At 41.4% G+C, this 18,795-nt stretch overlaps 1 protein-coding gene across 1 annotated transcript in view; it reads left to right on the forward strand.

The window, feature by feature from the left end:
- Nucleotides 1-1,731: 1,731 nt before the first annotated feature.
- Nucleotides 1,732-18,795, forward strand: part of aspscr1 (ASPSCR1 tether for SLC2A4, UBX domain containing) — a 96,129-nt gene continuing 79,065 nt past the window's right edge. Inside the window, exons 1-3 of the mRNA XM_008104579.3 lie at nt 1,732-2,160; nt 7,692-7,747; nt 9,460-9,574. Of these exons, the coding sequence (XP_008102786.2) occupies nt 1,747-2,160; nt 7,692-7,747; nt 9,460-9,574 (585 nt within the window). The 5' untranslated portion in view covers nt 1,732-1,746. The remainder of the gene's footprint in view (nt 2,161-7,691; nt 7,748-9,459; nt 9,575-18,795) is intronic.

Genomic DNA, 18,795 nt, shown 5'->3' on the forward strand with positions numbered 1-18,795 from the left:
GTGAACAAGCCCAATATAATCACATAAAATCATAAAATAACAATTTAGACATCAGACAACACAATTTAAAAACAATGTAAACAAGTCATAGTTAAAATCGACATAGTTAAAATGTTAAACCATCATCCAGGCATTAAAGGTCCAGTATAGGATAACATCTGGGCGATGACAACATTGTCTGTAGACGCCTCCAAGGTCTGGTGGCCGGCATGACTGCATGGAGTGCCATTACCTTCCTGCCGGAGTGGTACCTATTCATCTACTCAGATTTACATGTTTTCGAACTGCTAGGTTGGCAGAAGTTAGGGCTAACAGCAGGAGCTCACCCTGCTCCCCGAATTCCAACCATCGACTTTTCGGTCAGCAAGTTCAGCAGCTCAGCGGTTTAACATGGAACGCTACTGAGAGCTCCATATATATACATACTAGCTGTGCCCGGCCACGCGTTGCTGTGGCGTTGTCTGGTGGTGTTGGTGAGAAATTGTTGAGGTTGTGGTGGTATTGAATGTCTGTTGTATGGTTGTCTTTATGTTTAGTATGCATTTGGTTGTTTGTGTACTGTGAAAGTGGTGAGGATAGAGGACACTGTTTATGTTGGATTAGTGAGACTCTACTGTATATTTGTAATTTTATATTATCTGCCTGGAACTGCCCCTTCTACACTGCTGTATAAAATGCACACTGAAGTGGATTATCTGGCAGTGTGGAGTCAAGACAATCCAGTTCAAAGCAGATAATATAAGATTCTAAATGGGTAATATAGCCTTGAGTCTACACTGCCATATAATCCAGTTAAAATCAGATAATCTGTATCTTATAGGCAGTGTGGAAGAGGCCTGAGGCCTAACTGTGCCTGTCTCTTGGACTGAGTAGGTTGCTAGGAGACCAAGTGGGCGGAGCTTAGCCCTCTAAACTGGCAGCAATTGGATAAAAACAATTATTGCTCTCCCTCTAATTAGGACTTTGTTTTTCTTTTCTTTTTGTTGTATCAACCTAGAGGCGTGGATGATGGGTTGTGTTGTCAAATTTTGAGGTTGGGAGGCCTGTAGTTTTGTTGTTTTGTGGGTCGCCGTGATGCCATCACTCTTTTATATATATAGATACACACATATACACATAAGTAAAGGTAAAGGTTTCCCCTGACATTAAGTCTAGTCGTGTCCAACTCTGGGGTTGTCCATAGAGCTGGTGTTGTCCATAGAAACCTCCAAGGTCATTTGGCCGGCATGACTGCATGGAGCACCGTTATATACATAGACACATATAAGGTAAAGGTTTTCCCCTGACGTTAAGTCCAGTCATGTCTGACTCTGGGGGTTGGTGTCATCTCCATTTCTTAGCCGAAGAGCCAGCGTTGTCCGTAGACACCTCCGAGGTCATGTGGCCGGCATGACTGCATGGAGCGCCGTTACCTTCCCGCCGGAGCGGTCCCTACTGTTCTACTCACATTGGCATGTTTTCGAACTGCTAGGTTGGCAGAAGTTGGAGCAACAGCGGGCGCTCTCTCCGCTCCCGGGATTTGAACCTGGGACCTTTCCGTCTGCAAGTTCAGCAGCTCAGTGCTTTAACACACTTCGCCACAAATAAACCCACCCACCCCTACGCTGTTGAAATAATGTGGCGTGACTCAACTGGAAGGGCCATGGCTCCATGCTATGGTACCCTGGCTGTTGTAGTTTGGTGGGTGAGGCACCAGTTCTCTCTGGAATTGAAGGGCAAAGGCCTGCGAAAACCACAACTCCCAGGATGCCACAGCACGGGGCTGTAGGGGTTAAAGAGCTGTCAGGGCGCATTCATTCGGCAGCGTACTTAGATGCAGCCACTGAGAGGGTGTGTTATTCTCGCTCTCCCTCTCGGCGGCCTTCTATCGAAAAAGCAGGATTCCCCGCGGGGCTCGGCGTGAGAAGGAAGCGGCGTGAGGCGGGGCGGCCTGCCTGCCTGTCTGGTAGCCGCGCCCCCTCGCCGCGGCCATTCGGCTTCGCAGAGGCAGCGGCAGGCGCGGAGGCGGGCTGCGGGCGGGGCGCGGAGCTGAGAGGCAGCGGCGAGGGAGGGAAGATGTCAGCCGTTGGCGGCGGCGGCTCCTCGGGGGCCGTCTCGGTGCTGGCCCCGAACGGCCGCCGCGTGACGGTGCGCGTGGGCCCGAGCACGGCGCTGCTGCAGGTGGGTCCGGCCCAGGCGCCCCGCGAGCCCCGCGGCCAAACCTGCGCTGATTGGCGCGGGGCGAGGAAAGGGGTGGGGGCAAAGGGAGAGGCCCGCTTTGATTGGACCAGAGGAGGCGCGGCCTGCCCGCTCGCTTTCCCCCTTTCCTCCATGTTGGCCAGCACCGTCATTCTACTTCTAGGGGGAATGGGCCTTGTCGCTGAGAAGGAGGCCTTTCCACACAGCCCTATAACCCAGAATATCAAGGCAGAAAATCCCGCAATATCTGCTTTGAACTGGAATATAGGGCAGTGTGGATTCAGATAACCCTGTTCAAAGCAGATATTGGATTTTCTGCCTTGATATTCTGAGTTATAGGGCTGTGAGGAAGGGCTCCCACTGAGAACCCATGGAAGATGGGCTGTGAGGTCTGCCCTGGTTCTTCGCGGGGATGGGGCATTGTGTTCTCTCTTTGTCACCCTGAGGGAAAAAGAAATGGCCTCTCTGGCAGCTAATACAGTAGAGTCTCACTTATCCAAGACATGCTTATCCAAGGTTCTGGATTATCCAAGGCATTTTTGTAGTCAATGTTTTCAATATATCATGATATTTTGGTGCTAAATTCGTAAATGCAGTAATTACAACATAACATTACTGTGTATTGAACTACTTTTTCTGTCAAATTTGTCGTATAACCTGATGTTTTGGTGCTTAATTTGTAAAATCATAACCTAACTTGATATTTAATAGGCTTTCCCTTAATCCCGCCTTATTATCCAAGATACTCACTTATCCAAGGTTCTGCCGGCTCGTTTAGCTTGGATAAGTGAGACTCTACTGTAGATGAATACTGTCCTCGTTCTACACCAGGCACGGGCAAACTTCGGCCCAAGATTCTTATCCAAGGTTCTGCCAGCCCGTTTAGCTTGGATTAGTGAGACTCTACTGTAGATGAATACTGTCCTCGTTCTACACCATTCATGGGCAAACTTCGGCCCCCCAAGTATTTTGGACTTCTACTCCCACAATTGGAATTGTGGGAGTTGAAGTCCAAAACACCTGGAGGGCCGAAGTTTGCCCATGCCTGTTCTACACTGTGCATCTACACTGCAGAAGGGGCACAGTTTGAGGGCCCTTCCACCCAGCCTTATATCCTAGAATATCAAGGCAGAAAATCCCACAATGTCTGCTTTGAACTGGGTTATCTGAGTCCACACTGCCACAGTTCAAAGCATCATCATCATCATCATTTAATTACTTATTAATCGCCCTCCATCCACGATGCTCTAGGCGATTTACAAGATAAAATTGTAAAGGATAAAAATACATACATACAAATATTGATTAAAAAATATTAAAATAGATTAAAAGCTCTAGTAAAGAGCCATGTCTTGAGTTCTAGGGTAAAAGGCCCCAACTCACGCATGGCTCTCATATAGGGCGGCAAGGCATTCCATAAGGCAGGGGCAGAGATAGAAAAAGCTCTGCGCCTGGTCCTTTCCAAGTGCACTTCTCTAGGACCCGGTACATAGAGTAAGTCTCGTTGGGATGGTCGTTGCGACCTCCGATGATGGGAGAAGGAGAGACGGTCCCTAAGATACGATGGGCCCTGGCCGTAAAGAGTTTTAAAAGTCAGGACTAGCATTTTATATAGACCACGGTAATCAGTTGGAAGCCAATGCAGATGCTGCAGCACTGGTGTTATGTGGCATTTCATGGGTGTCCTTGTGAGTAGCCTGGCTGCCGCATTCTGAACAATACGGAGCTTCCGGGTCGTGGACATCGGAAGCCCAACATACAGGGCGTTGCAATAGTCCAGCCTAGATGTGACCGTGGCATGGATGACTGTTGCCAGAGCCTCATCAGATAGATAGGGTGCCAAGCAGATAATGTGGGATTTTTTGCCTTGATATTCTGGGATATAGGGATGTGTGGAAGGACCCCAACACCCCTCTCACTGTTTTGGCTCAGTGCTGTGGAATCATGGGATGCTTTACGTTGGTAGAAAAAGGAAGAACAGGGAGGCAATAGGGCCTCTGTGAGGAGAAGATGGGGTGATGGTGACAGGGGACAGGGAAAAGGCAGAATTGCTTAATGCCTTCTTTGCCTCGGTCTTCTCACAAAAAGAAAGCCATCTTCAACCTCAGCAACATGAAATGGACGAAGGATTAGGGGAAATCCAACCCCAAATAGGGAAACAAGTTGTCCAGGAACACCTGGCCGCTCTAAACGAATTCAAGTCACCAGGGCCAGATCAACTACATCCAAGAGTATTGAAGGAACTAGCTGAAGTTATTTCAAAACCATTGGCAATCATATTCGAGAGTTCTTGGAGAACAGGAGAAGTCCCAGCAGATTGGAGGAGGGCGAATGTGGTCCCTATCTTCAAGAAGGGAAAAAGAACAACCCAAAGAATTACTGTCCGGTCAGCCTCACGTTGATACCAGGCAAGATTCTGGAAAAGATCATTAAGGAAGTGGTCTGCAAACACTTAGAAACAAATGCAGTCATTGCTAATAGTCAACACGGATTTACCAAAAACAAGTCATGCCAGACTAATCTGATCTCTTTTTTCGATAAAGTTACGAGTTGGGTCGATACAGGGAATGCTGTGGATGTAGTGTACCTGGATTTCAGTAAGGCCTTCGACAAAGTCCCCCACGACCTTCTGGCAAACAAACTAGTAAAATGTGGGCTAACAAAACTATGGTTAGGTGGATCTGTAATTGGCTAAGCGAACGAACCCAAAGGGTGCTCACCAATGCGTCGTCTTCATCTTGGAAAGAAGTCACGAGTGGAGTGCCGCAGGGTTCCGTCCTGGGCCCGGTTCTGTTTAACATCTTTATTAACGACTTAGACTAAGGGTTAGAAAGCACGATCATCAAGTTTGCAGATGACACCAAACTGGGAGGGATAGCCAACACTCCAGAAGACAGGAGCAGAATTCAAAACGATCTTGACAGACTAGAGAGATGGGCCAAAACTAACAAAAAGAAGTTCAACAGGGATAAATGCAAGATACTTCACTTCGGCAGAAAAAATGGAATGCAAAGATACAGAATGGGGGATGCCTGGCTAGACAGCAGTACATGTGAAAAAGATCTTGGAGTCCTTGTGGACAAGAAGTTAAACATGAGCCAGCAATGTGATGCGACTGCTAAGAAAGCCAACAGGATTTTGGCCCTCATCAATAGGAGTATAAGTGTCTAGATCCAGGGAAGTCATGCTACCCCTCTATTCTGCCTTGGTCAGACCACACCTGGAATACTGTGTCCAATTCTGGGCACCGCAGTTGAAGGGAGATGTTGACAAGCTTGAATGTGTCCAGAGGAGGGCAACTAAAATGATCGAAGGTCTGGAGAACAAGCCCTATGAGGAGCGGTTTAAAGAACTGGGCATGTTTAGCCTGCAGAAGAGAAGGCTGGGAGGAGACATGTTAGCCATGTACAAATATGTGAGGGGAAGTCATAGGGAGGAGGGAGCAAGCTTGTTTTCTGCTGCCCTGCAGACTAGGACGCGGAACAATGGCTTCAAACTACAGGAAAGGAACATCAGGAAGAACTTCCTCACTGTGAGAGCTGTTTGGCATTGGAACTCTCTGCCCTGGACTGTGGTGGAGGCTCCTTCTTTGGAGGCTTTTAAGCAGAGGCTGGATGGCCATCTGTCGGGGGTGCTTTGAATGCGATTTCCTGCTTCTTGGCAGGGGGTTGGACTGGATGGCCCATGAGGTCTCTTCCAACTCTACTATTCTATGATTCTATGATTCTTTACAAGGCCTTTAGTCTTCTCTAGCTAAGGGTGCGGGTCTCATTAAACTACAACTCCCGTTATTCCATAGCTCTCATTAAACTACAACTCCCGTTACTCCATAGCATTGAGCCACCACAGTTTAAGGAGTGTCAGATAGTTACATCCAGAGTTCTTGCCACATTTAAAGAATAACAAAGAGAATAATGGTTTTATTTTATAATGATTATCTTCCCAAAAGTGAAAATAAACGTTAAAATATATACAGGGTGTTTCTTTGTAAAGGAGGAAATGCTGATCCCGTGACAAGCACTGATCCCCATCTGAAATCCTGTGGCTTATAGTTTAGTGAAACCCCGGACCACTCTGGCTGAGCATTTTAAAGAACCCCTTCCCTCCTCTAAAGCCCAGTCGCATAGTGGGTTAAACCACTGAGCTGTTGAACTTGCTGACCGAAAGGTAGACTGTTCGAATCCGGGGAGCAGGGTGAGCTCCTGTAGATAGCCCCAGCTTCTGCCAACCTAGCAGTTCAAAAACATGCAAATGTGAGTAGATCAATAGGTACCGTTCCGGCGGGAAGGTAATGGTGCTATAAGCAGTCATACTGGACACATGACTTAGGTGTTTACGGACAATGCGGGCTCTTTGGCTTTGAAATGGAGGTGAGCGCCAACCCTAGAGTCGGACACGACTAGACTTAATGTCAGGGGAAAACCTTTACCTTACCCTAAACTACAAACTTGCCTCTTAACTGTGATAAGGCCTCAAGTCTGGGGGTCTACTTGCTACTCACTGTGGGCCCTTCCACACAGCCATATAACCCAGAATATCAAGACAGAAAATCCTACAATGTCTGCTTTGAACAGGGTTATCTGAGCCTACGCTGCCCTATATTCATGTTCAAAGCAAATAATGTGGGATTGTATTCAGCTGTGTGGAAGGGGCCCATGTTGAAGGACTACAGTCCAAATTAGGTGGGAAAATATACCTCACATGGATTGACAGGCTGTATGACTCCAGGATCAACTTTTGCTTTTCACTAAGTCACGTTAGCACTAATTTAAAAGGTGTTCAACATGTCTTCTCAATTGTTTGTTGACTAATGTATGAATATTAAGGAGTACTAATCTCATGAGGGAGTGAAAAACATGTAGAGTCTACCAACTGGGTGCTGAGATCATGCCTTTGTTGACATAGCCGCTTCAGAATCAACCCACTGGTGTGAATGTTTGTATTTTTTTCCGAGGTGTATTGACTATCTTGAGTATTGCAGTACGATTCTGGAGACCAAATCCCAACTTAGCCATGAAACTCACTGGATGACGTCACGCAACTCACACTGTCTCAGCCTCAGAAGAAGGCAGTGGCAAACTTCTGAACAAATCTCATCAAGAAATCCTGTGATAGGGTTGACATGGATCAGCAGCAGTAAACAAGAAAATATGTGCTCTTTGGTCATTTGTGGAATGACTTCAGAACACAGTTTTGTCTTTCAAGTTTTACATAGTAGTACCTGTTTATTATTTAAAGATCTAATGATAAAAGCAGGATAAAATATGTTAGTAAATTATAAAATCAATACATATGGTTATCAGTTTGTTGGAGACAGTTGTCAGAGGAGAGATCTCTCCACCTCATATAGTTTATTTGCTAGTATTGATTAGGGTCTCTTACAGAAAGGGGAATATATTACAGTGGCCAGTCTAAACACGTAACTAATCTTCATAAAGCATCTTGAGTATACTGCTCTTAAGAATGAGAAACAACTATATTTCCAGTTAACTTGCTCTATTTCCCCCTCCCAGATCCTGGAAGAAGTTTGCAGGAAGCAGAATTTCAGTCCCAATGAATATGATCTGAAGTGAGTCTGGTCTATTAATTTGTTTACAGCTGGGCCCTTTTGTAGTCAATGTAGAGCTCACCATGAAAGTCTGAGCTTTTTGCCATTGGAGACTTTTTTTCTGAATTGAATTAATCTTGTATGTCTTTCGGGCTGTGTGGCCATGTTCCAGAAGCATTCTCTCCTGACGTTTCGCCCACATCTATGGCAGGCATCCTCAGAGGTTGTGGAGAGAATGCTTCTGGAACATGGCCACACAGCCCGAAAGACATACAACAACCCTGTGATCCCGGCCATGAAAGCCTTCGACAACACATTGAATTAATCTTACTGGTTGATCCTTGAAAGGAAATTCAAAGAGCCACATAAATTAAGTAGCTCGAGTGTCATGGAATGTTAGTAGTTGTACTCCTTTGACTTAAATTCAGCACATTTTAAGAAAAATTTATGGTGATGGAAAAATGGAAGTTTATGCCTACGTTTTCTCCAGATCTGATTTCTGGGTGCTTTGGTTTCATGTCAGTTGATGGCATGATGTGTATTTCTAGGGCTTTCTACACAGAGGGCGCCTAGTTCTATCAGTCAAGAGACATCATGCAGCGAAGTCTATTTTTTTTATCAAGTGGGGAGTAGCTCAAGCAGAGAGGAACATAGAAAGATTGTGCAGGGCAACTCATTCATACTCCGAAATAGGATCTGTGCTCCAAAAAATATCCCCCTGTGGACCTCTCTAGGTTCTCTAGTTCTATTAAATGGTATGCTTCCAGCTCAAGTATAGTCAAAATATAGCATTCACTATTATCCATGGGTTTCAGGTATCCAGAGGGGGTCATGGGACCTATCTCCTATGGATACAGGAGTCATAGAGTAAATGAAAGCTGTTATCTGTGTCATTTAAGTAGAACAAATGCAATGGAGAGCTTTGTCTGAAAGCACTCCAATGAAGGCTTCTGTATGTACAATGAAAACATACAGAAGATTGCTGTTGCATTTATTTTGATTTTTATAAGTAAAGATCAGTGGTCTGTTTCGGACAGGGTTTGGAAGGTAGCTATTGTTTTTCTATTACCAGTTTCCTGCTGCGCTTTCCACTGAAGTCTTCTAGCACAGAGGATGTGGGGAAGCAACAGGGATGTTATAGGATGCATTGGGAGTCATGTCCTTTTCACAGAAAGTCTCTCTTATTAACAAAATTCCAAGGGATATTGGGATTTCTTGGTTCATAATAAACTTTGCAAGGTTTGTTTGTGACATGAAGTCAGGCATGACGAAGGAATGCTTGACAGAGGCAAGGATACTGTGTGCCTGTTTTAAATGGTTACGTTTATCTTGGGGAGATTGAGTTCATGTAAAGCCTATGATATACATAACCAGAGTTTAGTTCTTTCTTTCATTCATTATTTTTAAAACAAAATGTATATTGTGCTATGATTAGCAGCCTTTTGTGTCATAAAGCTTTCCTTTCCCAAATTTGAAATGTTTTGCTCAGTACTGTCTCTGCTGTGACTCATAGCAACAGAGTTCTTTTCCTAATCTCTTAGCAAAGCCTAGCATAGCTCAACCTGTGACAAATACAACAAAACATCTGATTTAATAATTTGCTTCTCAGAATAGCAGCTTGGCATTCCATGTCGTTACTAACAGAATCTGTTGTTGCTTGAAATAATGCATTGATGAATTGTCTGAGGCAACCTTTGGGTAAAAAGTTACTACTGCGCTTATTTGTTTTACAGATTTCAGAGGACTGTGTTGGATCTTTCTCTTCAGTGGAGATTTGCCAACCTGCCCAACAATGCCAAACTGGAGATGGTGCCAATCTCTCGCAATAGAGCAGGAACTGAAACCGCAGTATGTTCCTTTTTACTTTATCATATGATTATAGCCCATACTCTGACCAAGGCCTTTGCAGTTGTTTGCTGGAGAGAAGATCATATTGTTCCCTTTTAGCAGGAAATATAATGGGATAAGTAAATGCGTATAGTGAATTATTAAGATATTATGTTACTTTAAAAACTGTATTAAAACTCTATCAGGATACAGGCAATGCTACAATTGCCATACCTTTTAATCCTGCTTTTTCCATATGTATAATTATAACTTGAAATTGGATGGTTGAGAAAACAATAAAAGAAATTCAAGGAGAGACTACTGCTGTAGGATAGTTTTTTAAAATCAACATTCTAATATGTTTCAAGACAGCATAATCGGATTTATAAGTATACATAAAAGCTTCATGTACAGCTGTCTAAAATATTGCTTGCTACCATTTATTCGTTTGAGGGAGAATTTTGGATTTCCAAGCCATCAGTATTTGGCACTAAGCTGTGAGCAGTACTTTGAGGAGAAACAACTTGTGGTATTTAGGAATTTACTAGATTGCTGGAATGGAGTCTAAATGAGCTGTTAAAATGAATATTTTTTTGGCAAATGAATTACATAATTTATTCCACGACTGATTTCCTGCCAAAAGCATTTGAAAAAGGGGATAGCCCCATAACTTGTGAAATCATGTGATCTTTGGAGGCCTTACGTCTCCATTTGAAACCTTCTATTACCTAGGAAGCACTGTTGATCTCATTGAGATATTTTATATTGTAAATATTACTCTATGTGTGTTTGGTGTTTTGCTTCTTAAAGTGTTGGGCACTCGTTTTTTATAGTTGTTTCTTTCATATCCAAGTTTTCTATGGCTAAGTCTGCATTGACTGGGCCTTCTTATATTCCATTTATACATTCGGCAGGAGATGGGGAATGGAATTGTAATTAAGACAAAAAATGGCATGGATCCAATTTCAAGTATACATCATGGGACTGCTGTGGCCTTCCTCCCTATGACAGCCTCCTACCCTGTTTCCCCGAAAATAAGACAGGGTCTTATATTAATTTTTGCTCCCAAAGATGCACTAGGTCTTATTTTCAGGAGAAGTCTTATTTTTCCATGAAGAAGAGCTCACATTTATTGTTGAACAACAAAATGAACATTTATTATCTACTGTAAAGTAGTTGTCATCACAAACCAGCATAACCAGACAAACTATGAATCCTATCAAGAATTTCTTGTTACTACCATTATTTACATGTACAACAATCTATGGTACCTCTTGCAATTTAGGTTTCACAAGGTTTCCACGCTGATTTCTCTCTATTCTAGTTTCAATGTAGTCATGAATGATGAATAATATAATATACTATAATAATAATATGATAATATAATAATAATATAATGATATACAATATATTAATGAGATAATATAATATAGGATATAATAATAACAGAAAATGATAATAATATGGTATTAATAGGATAATACAATAATGGGATATAATAACAGAATAGCATAATAATATAATGATAATAGGATAATATAATAGAATAATAGAATGGACTAGAATGATATAAAATATATTAATAGGATAATATAAAATGGAATATAATAATAATAACAGAATATGCTAATAATAATAAAATAATAATATGATAATATAATAGAATAATAGTATAGAATATAATGATATAAAATATATTAATAGGGTAATATAAAATGGAATTTAATAATAACAGAATAATAATATAATAATATGAAAATATAATAGAATAATAATATAATGATATAATAATAATAATAATAGAAAAATATAATATAATGATTTAAAATATATTAATAGGATAATATAATAATGGGATATAATAATAGTAACAGAATATGATGATAATAATATGGCAATAGAATAATAGTATAAAATAATCAGTTTCATGGCATAGGATAGGAAGATGAGAGGAGAATCCCAATGCGTCCTGTACCTTTAAGGAGCAAAAGCAGCAGGACGAAAGCCCTCTTCCCTCCCTCCCACCCTCCCTTGCCCTGGCTCCAGGAGCCAATCAGAAGCCTCTGGGAAGCAAGGCAGCATGGCCAGGAGGGAGCCGGAAGGAAGGAAGAAACGGCAGCGCAGCAGCAGCCACTGAAGGTTTTTCAAGCCTCAGCTGGGGGACAGGCAAGGCAAGGCAGGGAGGGAGGGAGGCACAGAAAGCAAGCACTTTCCCTCCCTCCCTCCGGTGTATGAATGAGTGCTGCTTCTGCCCTGCAGCCATGCTTCCCAATGGAACTCTGCTGCAGCTTGGGTTGCTAGGTCTTACTTTCAGGGGAGGCCTTATATTTGGCAATCCCCCCAAACCCCTGCTAGGTCTTATTCTTTGGGGAGGTCTTATTTTCGGGGAAACACGGTATGCTTGGCAAAAGCTACACTATTATTATTTATTTGTTACATTTCTGTACCGCTTGTCTCACCCCTGTGGGGACTCAAAGCTATTTGTAACGTAGTAGATGGCAAAATTCAATGCCTCACATAAAGGCCAAGGGCCCTGCTGAATGGGATGCATATGGCATGGAAGGAGGCTGAAGATCCATGGGGCAGAGGCATTGCCTACAGGAAGGATCCCTCATTCAGTAGAGTCACATGATCCTTGAGGATGTCTTTTTTTGGGGTGGAGATTGTGGTGGAGAGGAGCAGGTTATCATTTGCTAGCCCCATTAGTTATACTTAACACTTAATCCTGCCCAATGAAACAATTATGGTATATGACTTATGCTATTTTTGTTAACTGGAATAAATCAGAAGTATTCCTATTATGATCACTTCAACCTTTCCCCAATAAATAGACTTCCAAAATGAAAAGAAAATAGAAAGATGTAATCCCATGCACACTTAATATTGGCATATGTTTCATTAGACTTGTTGGGACTTGTTTTTGAATAAATTTGATTTTCTATTAAATGTATGTGCATATACACTAGTGAAACTGAGTTGATATAATCAGATATAATTGCCAAAATTATCAGATATAATTGCCAGTTTCAAAAATGCCAAATTATATTTTAGATTGTGTTATGATATTGTCAAAAAATTTAGAGGAGGATTTGTGCCTAATTTTTGTAACAGTTACATATTGATTTAAGCATTTTATGCTACCATCGTCATATTCTCAACGCAGTTCAAAGGAGGGATTTAATATTGTGTGGCTGCAAGTCAGTTTTGACTTATGGCAGCCCTAACAATTTTATTCCTCCTTTCACCAATGTCTGCGAGGCATTTCACCTTTGTCATGACCAAAGGTGAGATGACAAAACAGGCAACGATGAAAGGAGGGGAAAAGTTTATATAATATTAGCAAGATAATTTATATATATCCCAGTATAAATTACTCAATTAATAGAAGTTGAGCTTACCTAATTATTTTTAAAATAAGCACTTTTTTTAGCTTGTACTAAACTGATCCATAAATATATATATGCTGCACTTAAATTGCTTTCTGTCTGGTTTACTGACTGTAGTAGAGTAAATAGCTGTGTATTTCAACTGCATAAGAAGAAATACTCTAAAAAGTATTTCTTCTTATACTTTCTATACAAAATTGAGAAAAGAACTGGAATTTTCTAATTTCAGCGAATACCATGCTGAATTTCATAGAATGTGATTGACTCTTAAACTAGGAGTAGGAAATCTTTGATCCTTCAGCTAGTTTGACTTATATCTCCCATCTGTTCTATCACAGCATAGACCATGGGAAGGGACTATAGAAATAGCAGTTCAAAACATTTAGAGATCCAGAGGGTCGCTATCAAAGTTTTAAATGAAATATCAGACTTGTCCACCTAAAGGGTTTGTTAATATTATCATTAGATATAGCCATGGTGCTTAGATTTTGTCTATCAACCAAATGCATTGTGAGAAATTTGAAAGTAAAATACACAAAAAGATTGTTTGGAAGCTGTGTATATTAAAAAATGACCACAATTGTTCACTTATAACAATGTTGCTTATGTAAAATATGGATTCATATTTGCCTTGAAGTGTTAGTATGGTTGTCTTGTGGCATATTCATTGTATGAATATTCAAAAATAAGTTCCATTGTATTAATTGAGTTGTGTTTAAAGAGTTCCACCCTTTAAATATCCTACCATTTAAAAATAGCTTAAAGAAATGACTTCCTAAGGCAAAAATGCTTACATTTATTTGTTGGAAAAGACTTTTGGGAACTATATATGCAAAGACTTGTCAGTAGTGGAGGTAATAATGGTAACACTCAGAATGCACGAGATGTTTAAAAATGTAAACCTATTTCTGGAAAATAGTCTCATGTTCAGAGAAACTGCCAGGTGGTCAGTTTGAAGTTGGTATCTGGAAAAGTTTCAAAGCAAATGATTAAGTAGTAAATCTGTGAGCATTTCGTAAAAAGCACCATTATCAAGAAGAACTTTCATAGGTCATTCCAGATTAAACTTACTTTTTTGTGGTGATAAGGGTTGTTACTATGTTTTTATTTTTTCCAATATATTGTGGCTTTTCTTGGTAAGATTTGTTCAGCTTCATCAGAAAGTACATTTTGTCACGAAAACTCCATGATAGGTTTGTTTTAGAGTTGACGTAAGTTGGATACAACTTAAAGGCACACCACAACAGAACCAGCTCAAAATAGGTGCGTGGTCAATATTGTAAGAAGTTATGGTGCTGTTTTGCTTTGATCAAACCTTACCTGGAATACTGTGTTCAGTCCTGAACATCATCATTTGAAAGATACTGACAAACTGACATAAATATCGTTCTAGATAATGGTGCAGGATGTTGAGAAGCAAATTCTATGACAAATTATTTAAGGAACTAAGAATCTTAAATTGAAGAAGAGATAATACAGTTGTTATTTTCAAATATTTAAAGGGCTTATATCTACAGATGGTGAAAAAATTTTTTTGTGGCCTCAGATTGGAGGGACAACACTGATAGATTCAAATTACAAGAAACTTACCCTGCATTTTAGCAAAAAAAATTCTGACAATACAAGCTGTTCGTCAGGGCTTCTTTAAAGGTGGCAGACTCTCTTTTATTCAAGATTTTAAAGCAGATGTACTCACTAAGATTGATGCAACAATATAGTCTTCTTTGTGGTCCATGTGCTTCATATAAATGAGTCTTCATCACATGAAATTTATGGTATTTATTTTCACAACAGCCATAGAATAAATTTTTGAGCCTCAAATCTTTGAGACCAATGGTAATTCCAGTTGTCTTAGAATTGTTATATTTAGTACTGAGTTCCTTTGTGGAAATGGCTCATAGCTCATCATGTAGCCTTCCGTATCTGTGGGATGGGATACCACTTTCTTTCCCCTGCTAGAAAATCTGTCTCAGTCAAGCTCTGCTAAAGCCAGAAACATGATCAACAATCCTCTACAGCAGTGGTTCTCAAACTTATTTGGCCCACCGCCCCCTTTCCAGAAAAAATATCACTCAGCACCTCCTGGAAAGGGGGCATGGCTTAGAGGGGTGGGCATGGTTCCTGCTCAAGAGGATGGGATTGAGCCTCTCCCCAGTCCAAGATGCAGGGCTGGAGGTGGGCGGGGCCACAAATGGGAGGCCAGTACTGGGATGGACGGAGTTACGAGCTCTGAGGCAGGGCTGAGCTTCTATCCCTGTCCTGCAGCGCCTGCCAGGACACAGGGGGCGGGGCTAGAGGAGGGGGCGGGGCCTCTTCCCAATTGCCTGACGTGGCTGGACCTCTATACCCCGCCCCCTGTGTTCTAACAAGTGCCTCAGAGGAGGTATACAGAGGCTCTTGGGAAGAGGCTCTGCCCCCGCCCCAGCCCCGCCCTTTAGTCCTAAAAGGCTTCTCAGGAGAGGTATAGAGGCTCTGCTCTGTGTCGGGCTCTTGGAAGGAGGCCCCACCCCCTTCCCCAGTTCCACCCTCTGTGTCCCAACAAGCACCTCAGGAGACGTATAGATTCTCAGCCCTGTTTCGGGCTCTTGGGAAGAAGCCACGCCTACTCCTCTAGCTCCGCCCCCTGTGTGTCCTAACAGACGCCTCAGGTGCTCAGCCCTGTCCCCAGCACTTGGGAAGAGGCCCCGCCCCTCCTCTGGCCCTGCCCCTATGTCCTAATAGGTGCCATCACCGCCCCCCTGGATCATTGCAGCGCCCACCAGGGGGCAGTAGCGCCCACTTTGGGAATCACTGCTCTATAGGTACTCCGACTAAAGAAATAAATACAAAGTTCTGATCATTACCTTTAAAGCCCTAAACAGCTCGGGTCCAGGCTATTTGACTAATCGCTTCTTCTCCTATAAACTAACCAGACACTGTAGTCAGCAGAGGAAGCCCTGCTCTCAGTCCCATCCCCATCTCAAGCGCTGCTGGTGGGAATGAGAGAGAGGGCCTTCTCTGTGGTCGCCCCCCATCTCTGGAACTCCCTCCCTAAAGAAATAAATCTGGTCCCTCCCTTCTCTCTTTCAGAAAACAACTCAAACTTATTTTTGCTCATTAGCATATGGAGAGGAGGAGGATTAGACTAAGAGACCTCTGACTGAATTGTATTCAGGCTTTGTTGGACCATGTTGGCCCAGTTAACATCACTGGCCACTCAGTCAACTCACATATCTGGGTGAATCTTCGCTGGCTTCTGTAAATTAATGCAGATGTTTTATGTTTAGGTTTTATGTTAGAGATAATGTTTTGATAGGTTATGTTTTGTTTAATCTGTAGATGTCATTTTATAAGTTGTATTCATATGTGGGGTTATTTTAGGTTATTATGTTTGTATTTGTTGTTTTGTTGAGGCATTGAATGTTTGCCTTTTTTGTTCGTTGGGATCCACCCTGATTCCCCTCAGGGAGATAGGGAGGAATATAAATAAAGTTTTACTATTACTATTATTATTGTTGTTATTATTAAGAAGAAAAAGTAACAGTATAAAGGAAGAGAAAGAGTTATGCTAAGGGGTGACTCTTCCAAATCCTTGGATCCATTGTCAGCTTTGACATTTATTTCATGCATCAAAGAAGTGTACTTGGGATGCATTTATACTATAGAATTAATGCAGTTTGATACCTCTTTAATTGCCTTGGTTAAATGCTGTGGAAACCTGGGGTTTGTAGCTTGGTGAGGCATTAGCACTCTTTGGCTAAATGCCCTTTAAAACTACAATTCACACAATTCTATAGCATTGACCCATGACTGTTAAACAGGTCGAATTCCATTAATTCCACAGTGTAGCTGTACCCTTAGCAATGAAAAATTGTGCCACCAACTTCAAGTAAAATCCAAATCAGCTTATTTATATCATATATCACTCTAAATAATTGATAAAACTTCAAGTTTAAGTCACTTAATATTGTTGCAGTTAAGGATAACTTGTAATCCTTAAAAACTTTCTGATTTTCTGTCTCGTTAAACAAAAGTGAAATAATGTTTGTAATATGGGACAAACTTGTTTGGGGACATCAGGATCAATAGTGTCAAATTCAGTCATGTCCAATCTATCTATATCTATCTATACACATAATAAAAGTGAAAAATGTGTATGTGTGTATGTGGAGAAAGTGTCCACTTACACAGACAGCCTCCCGCCCCCACAAATAGCTATACAGTGAGCAGGAGACACCAATGGCCCTCCCTCCACTGACATGCAGGTTATAGTGAGCGCATAAACATGTCACCCCAATCCTGCCGAGAGTGGACTGGGACCACAGTTGGCACAGAGAAGCCCCATGACCAACTGAGCATACTACAGGGGTTAGTGGAAATGGACCTTGATTTTGGGAGTTATAGTTCACTTACATCCAGAGAAACAGTGACCCCTAGCAACAATGGATCAGGACCACACTTGGCACAGAGAGGCCCCATGACCAACTGAACATACTGCAGGGGTTTAGGAGAATGGACCTTGATTTTGAGAGTTATACTTCATTATCCAGAGAGCACTGAACCCAGCTGGACCAAACTTGGCACACAGACCCAACATGGCCAACTGTGCATACAGGCAGAGTTTGAGGGTGATTTCCCTGGGAATCTGGGAGTCCAGAAAGCACTGAACCCAGCCAACGATGGATCTGGACCAAACTTAAGTGATATTACCTAACATCCCAAAACAAACAAGGCCTTTTTCTAATAACCCAGGTACCGCACAGTCCCCAAGCTAGTCTATTAATAAATGTTATTCAATTTATTATGGAAGCAGTTTGTATAAAATCAGTGAGATAGCTTGTTGAAGTGAAATGAACATCATCAAGATAAATACTAATACTAAGCCCACATTACTGGTGGGAGAGGATTAGTGTTTCTCTAGTTCATTGTGCTGAGTTCTGATTTCTAATGCTGTTAATACAGATCATTATAAACTTTCAGTACTATATTGTTTGCACTTTATTGACCACTTCATTGACCATAATACTTTGATATCTTTCAGTTCAGTTCAGAAGAATCTGGTCCACTTTCAAGACTAACACATTTATTATGCCAAAATTGCACTTTGATTTGGTGGATCAAAGTACAATTATGCAGATAAATTTAGAGTTATCCTAAGTTGTCATGTCTATGTAGATGTGAGTGTGGAACCATAAGCAGTATGATCAGATAGAAATGAAACACAAAAAAAAATTAGATTGTGACTATTAGGTTTAAATGGTTTAAGATTTAAATCTATGGAGGACAATCTAATTGACCATTCAGTGTTTTTTGTAATATCAATTTACTTTGTATTGGTAACCTAGTTAATATCTTTAATGAGATAAAACACTAAGTGATAAAATTCTTGCACAATTATATCCATTCTTAAATCTTCCATGATAGACTATCTTGTTTTGTTTCATAGGCAAAGAGGACAGCTTGACTTGTGTGTGTTTTATTTGAAGGGAATAGAATAGATGACTGAATAACATGCTGTAGGAAATTGTATTACTTAACCTGCAAGAGCAAAATAAGCTTCAAGCCAGATTGAATACTGTTTGTGTCTTTAATCATATGATAGGTACTTGTCCTGTTTAACACTGGTTTGGATGTTGTACAGTACTTTTGTGTACAACATCCAGCTTCTTGAGACAGGTGTAAGTGATAAATGGTAAATTCCATTCTATTACCATAATTTCCAATTTTATCTCTAGAACAGTGGTTCTCAACCTGTGGGCCTACAACTCCCAGAAATCCCTGCCCGTTTACCAGCTGTTAAGATTTCTGGGAGTTGAAGGCCATAACATCTGGGGACCCACAGGTTGAGAACCACTGCTCCAGAAGAAAATAAAGGTC

Source organism: Anolis carolinensis, chromosome 2 (genome assembly GCF_035594765.1).
Source record: "Anolis carolinensis isolate JA03-04 chromosome 2, rAnoCar3.1.pri, whole genome shotgun sequence".
Lineage (NCBI taxonomy): Eukaryota > Metazoa > Chordata > Lepidosauria > Squamata > Dactyloidae > Anolis > Anolis carolinensis.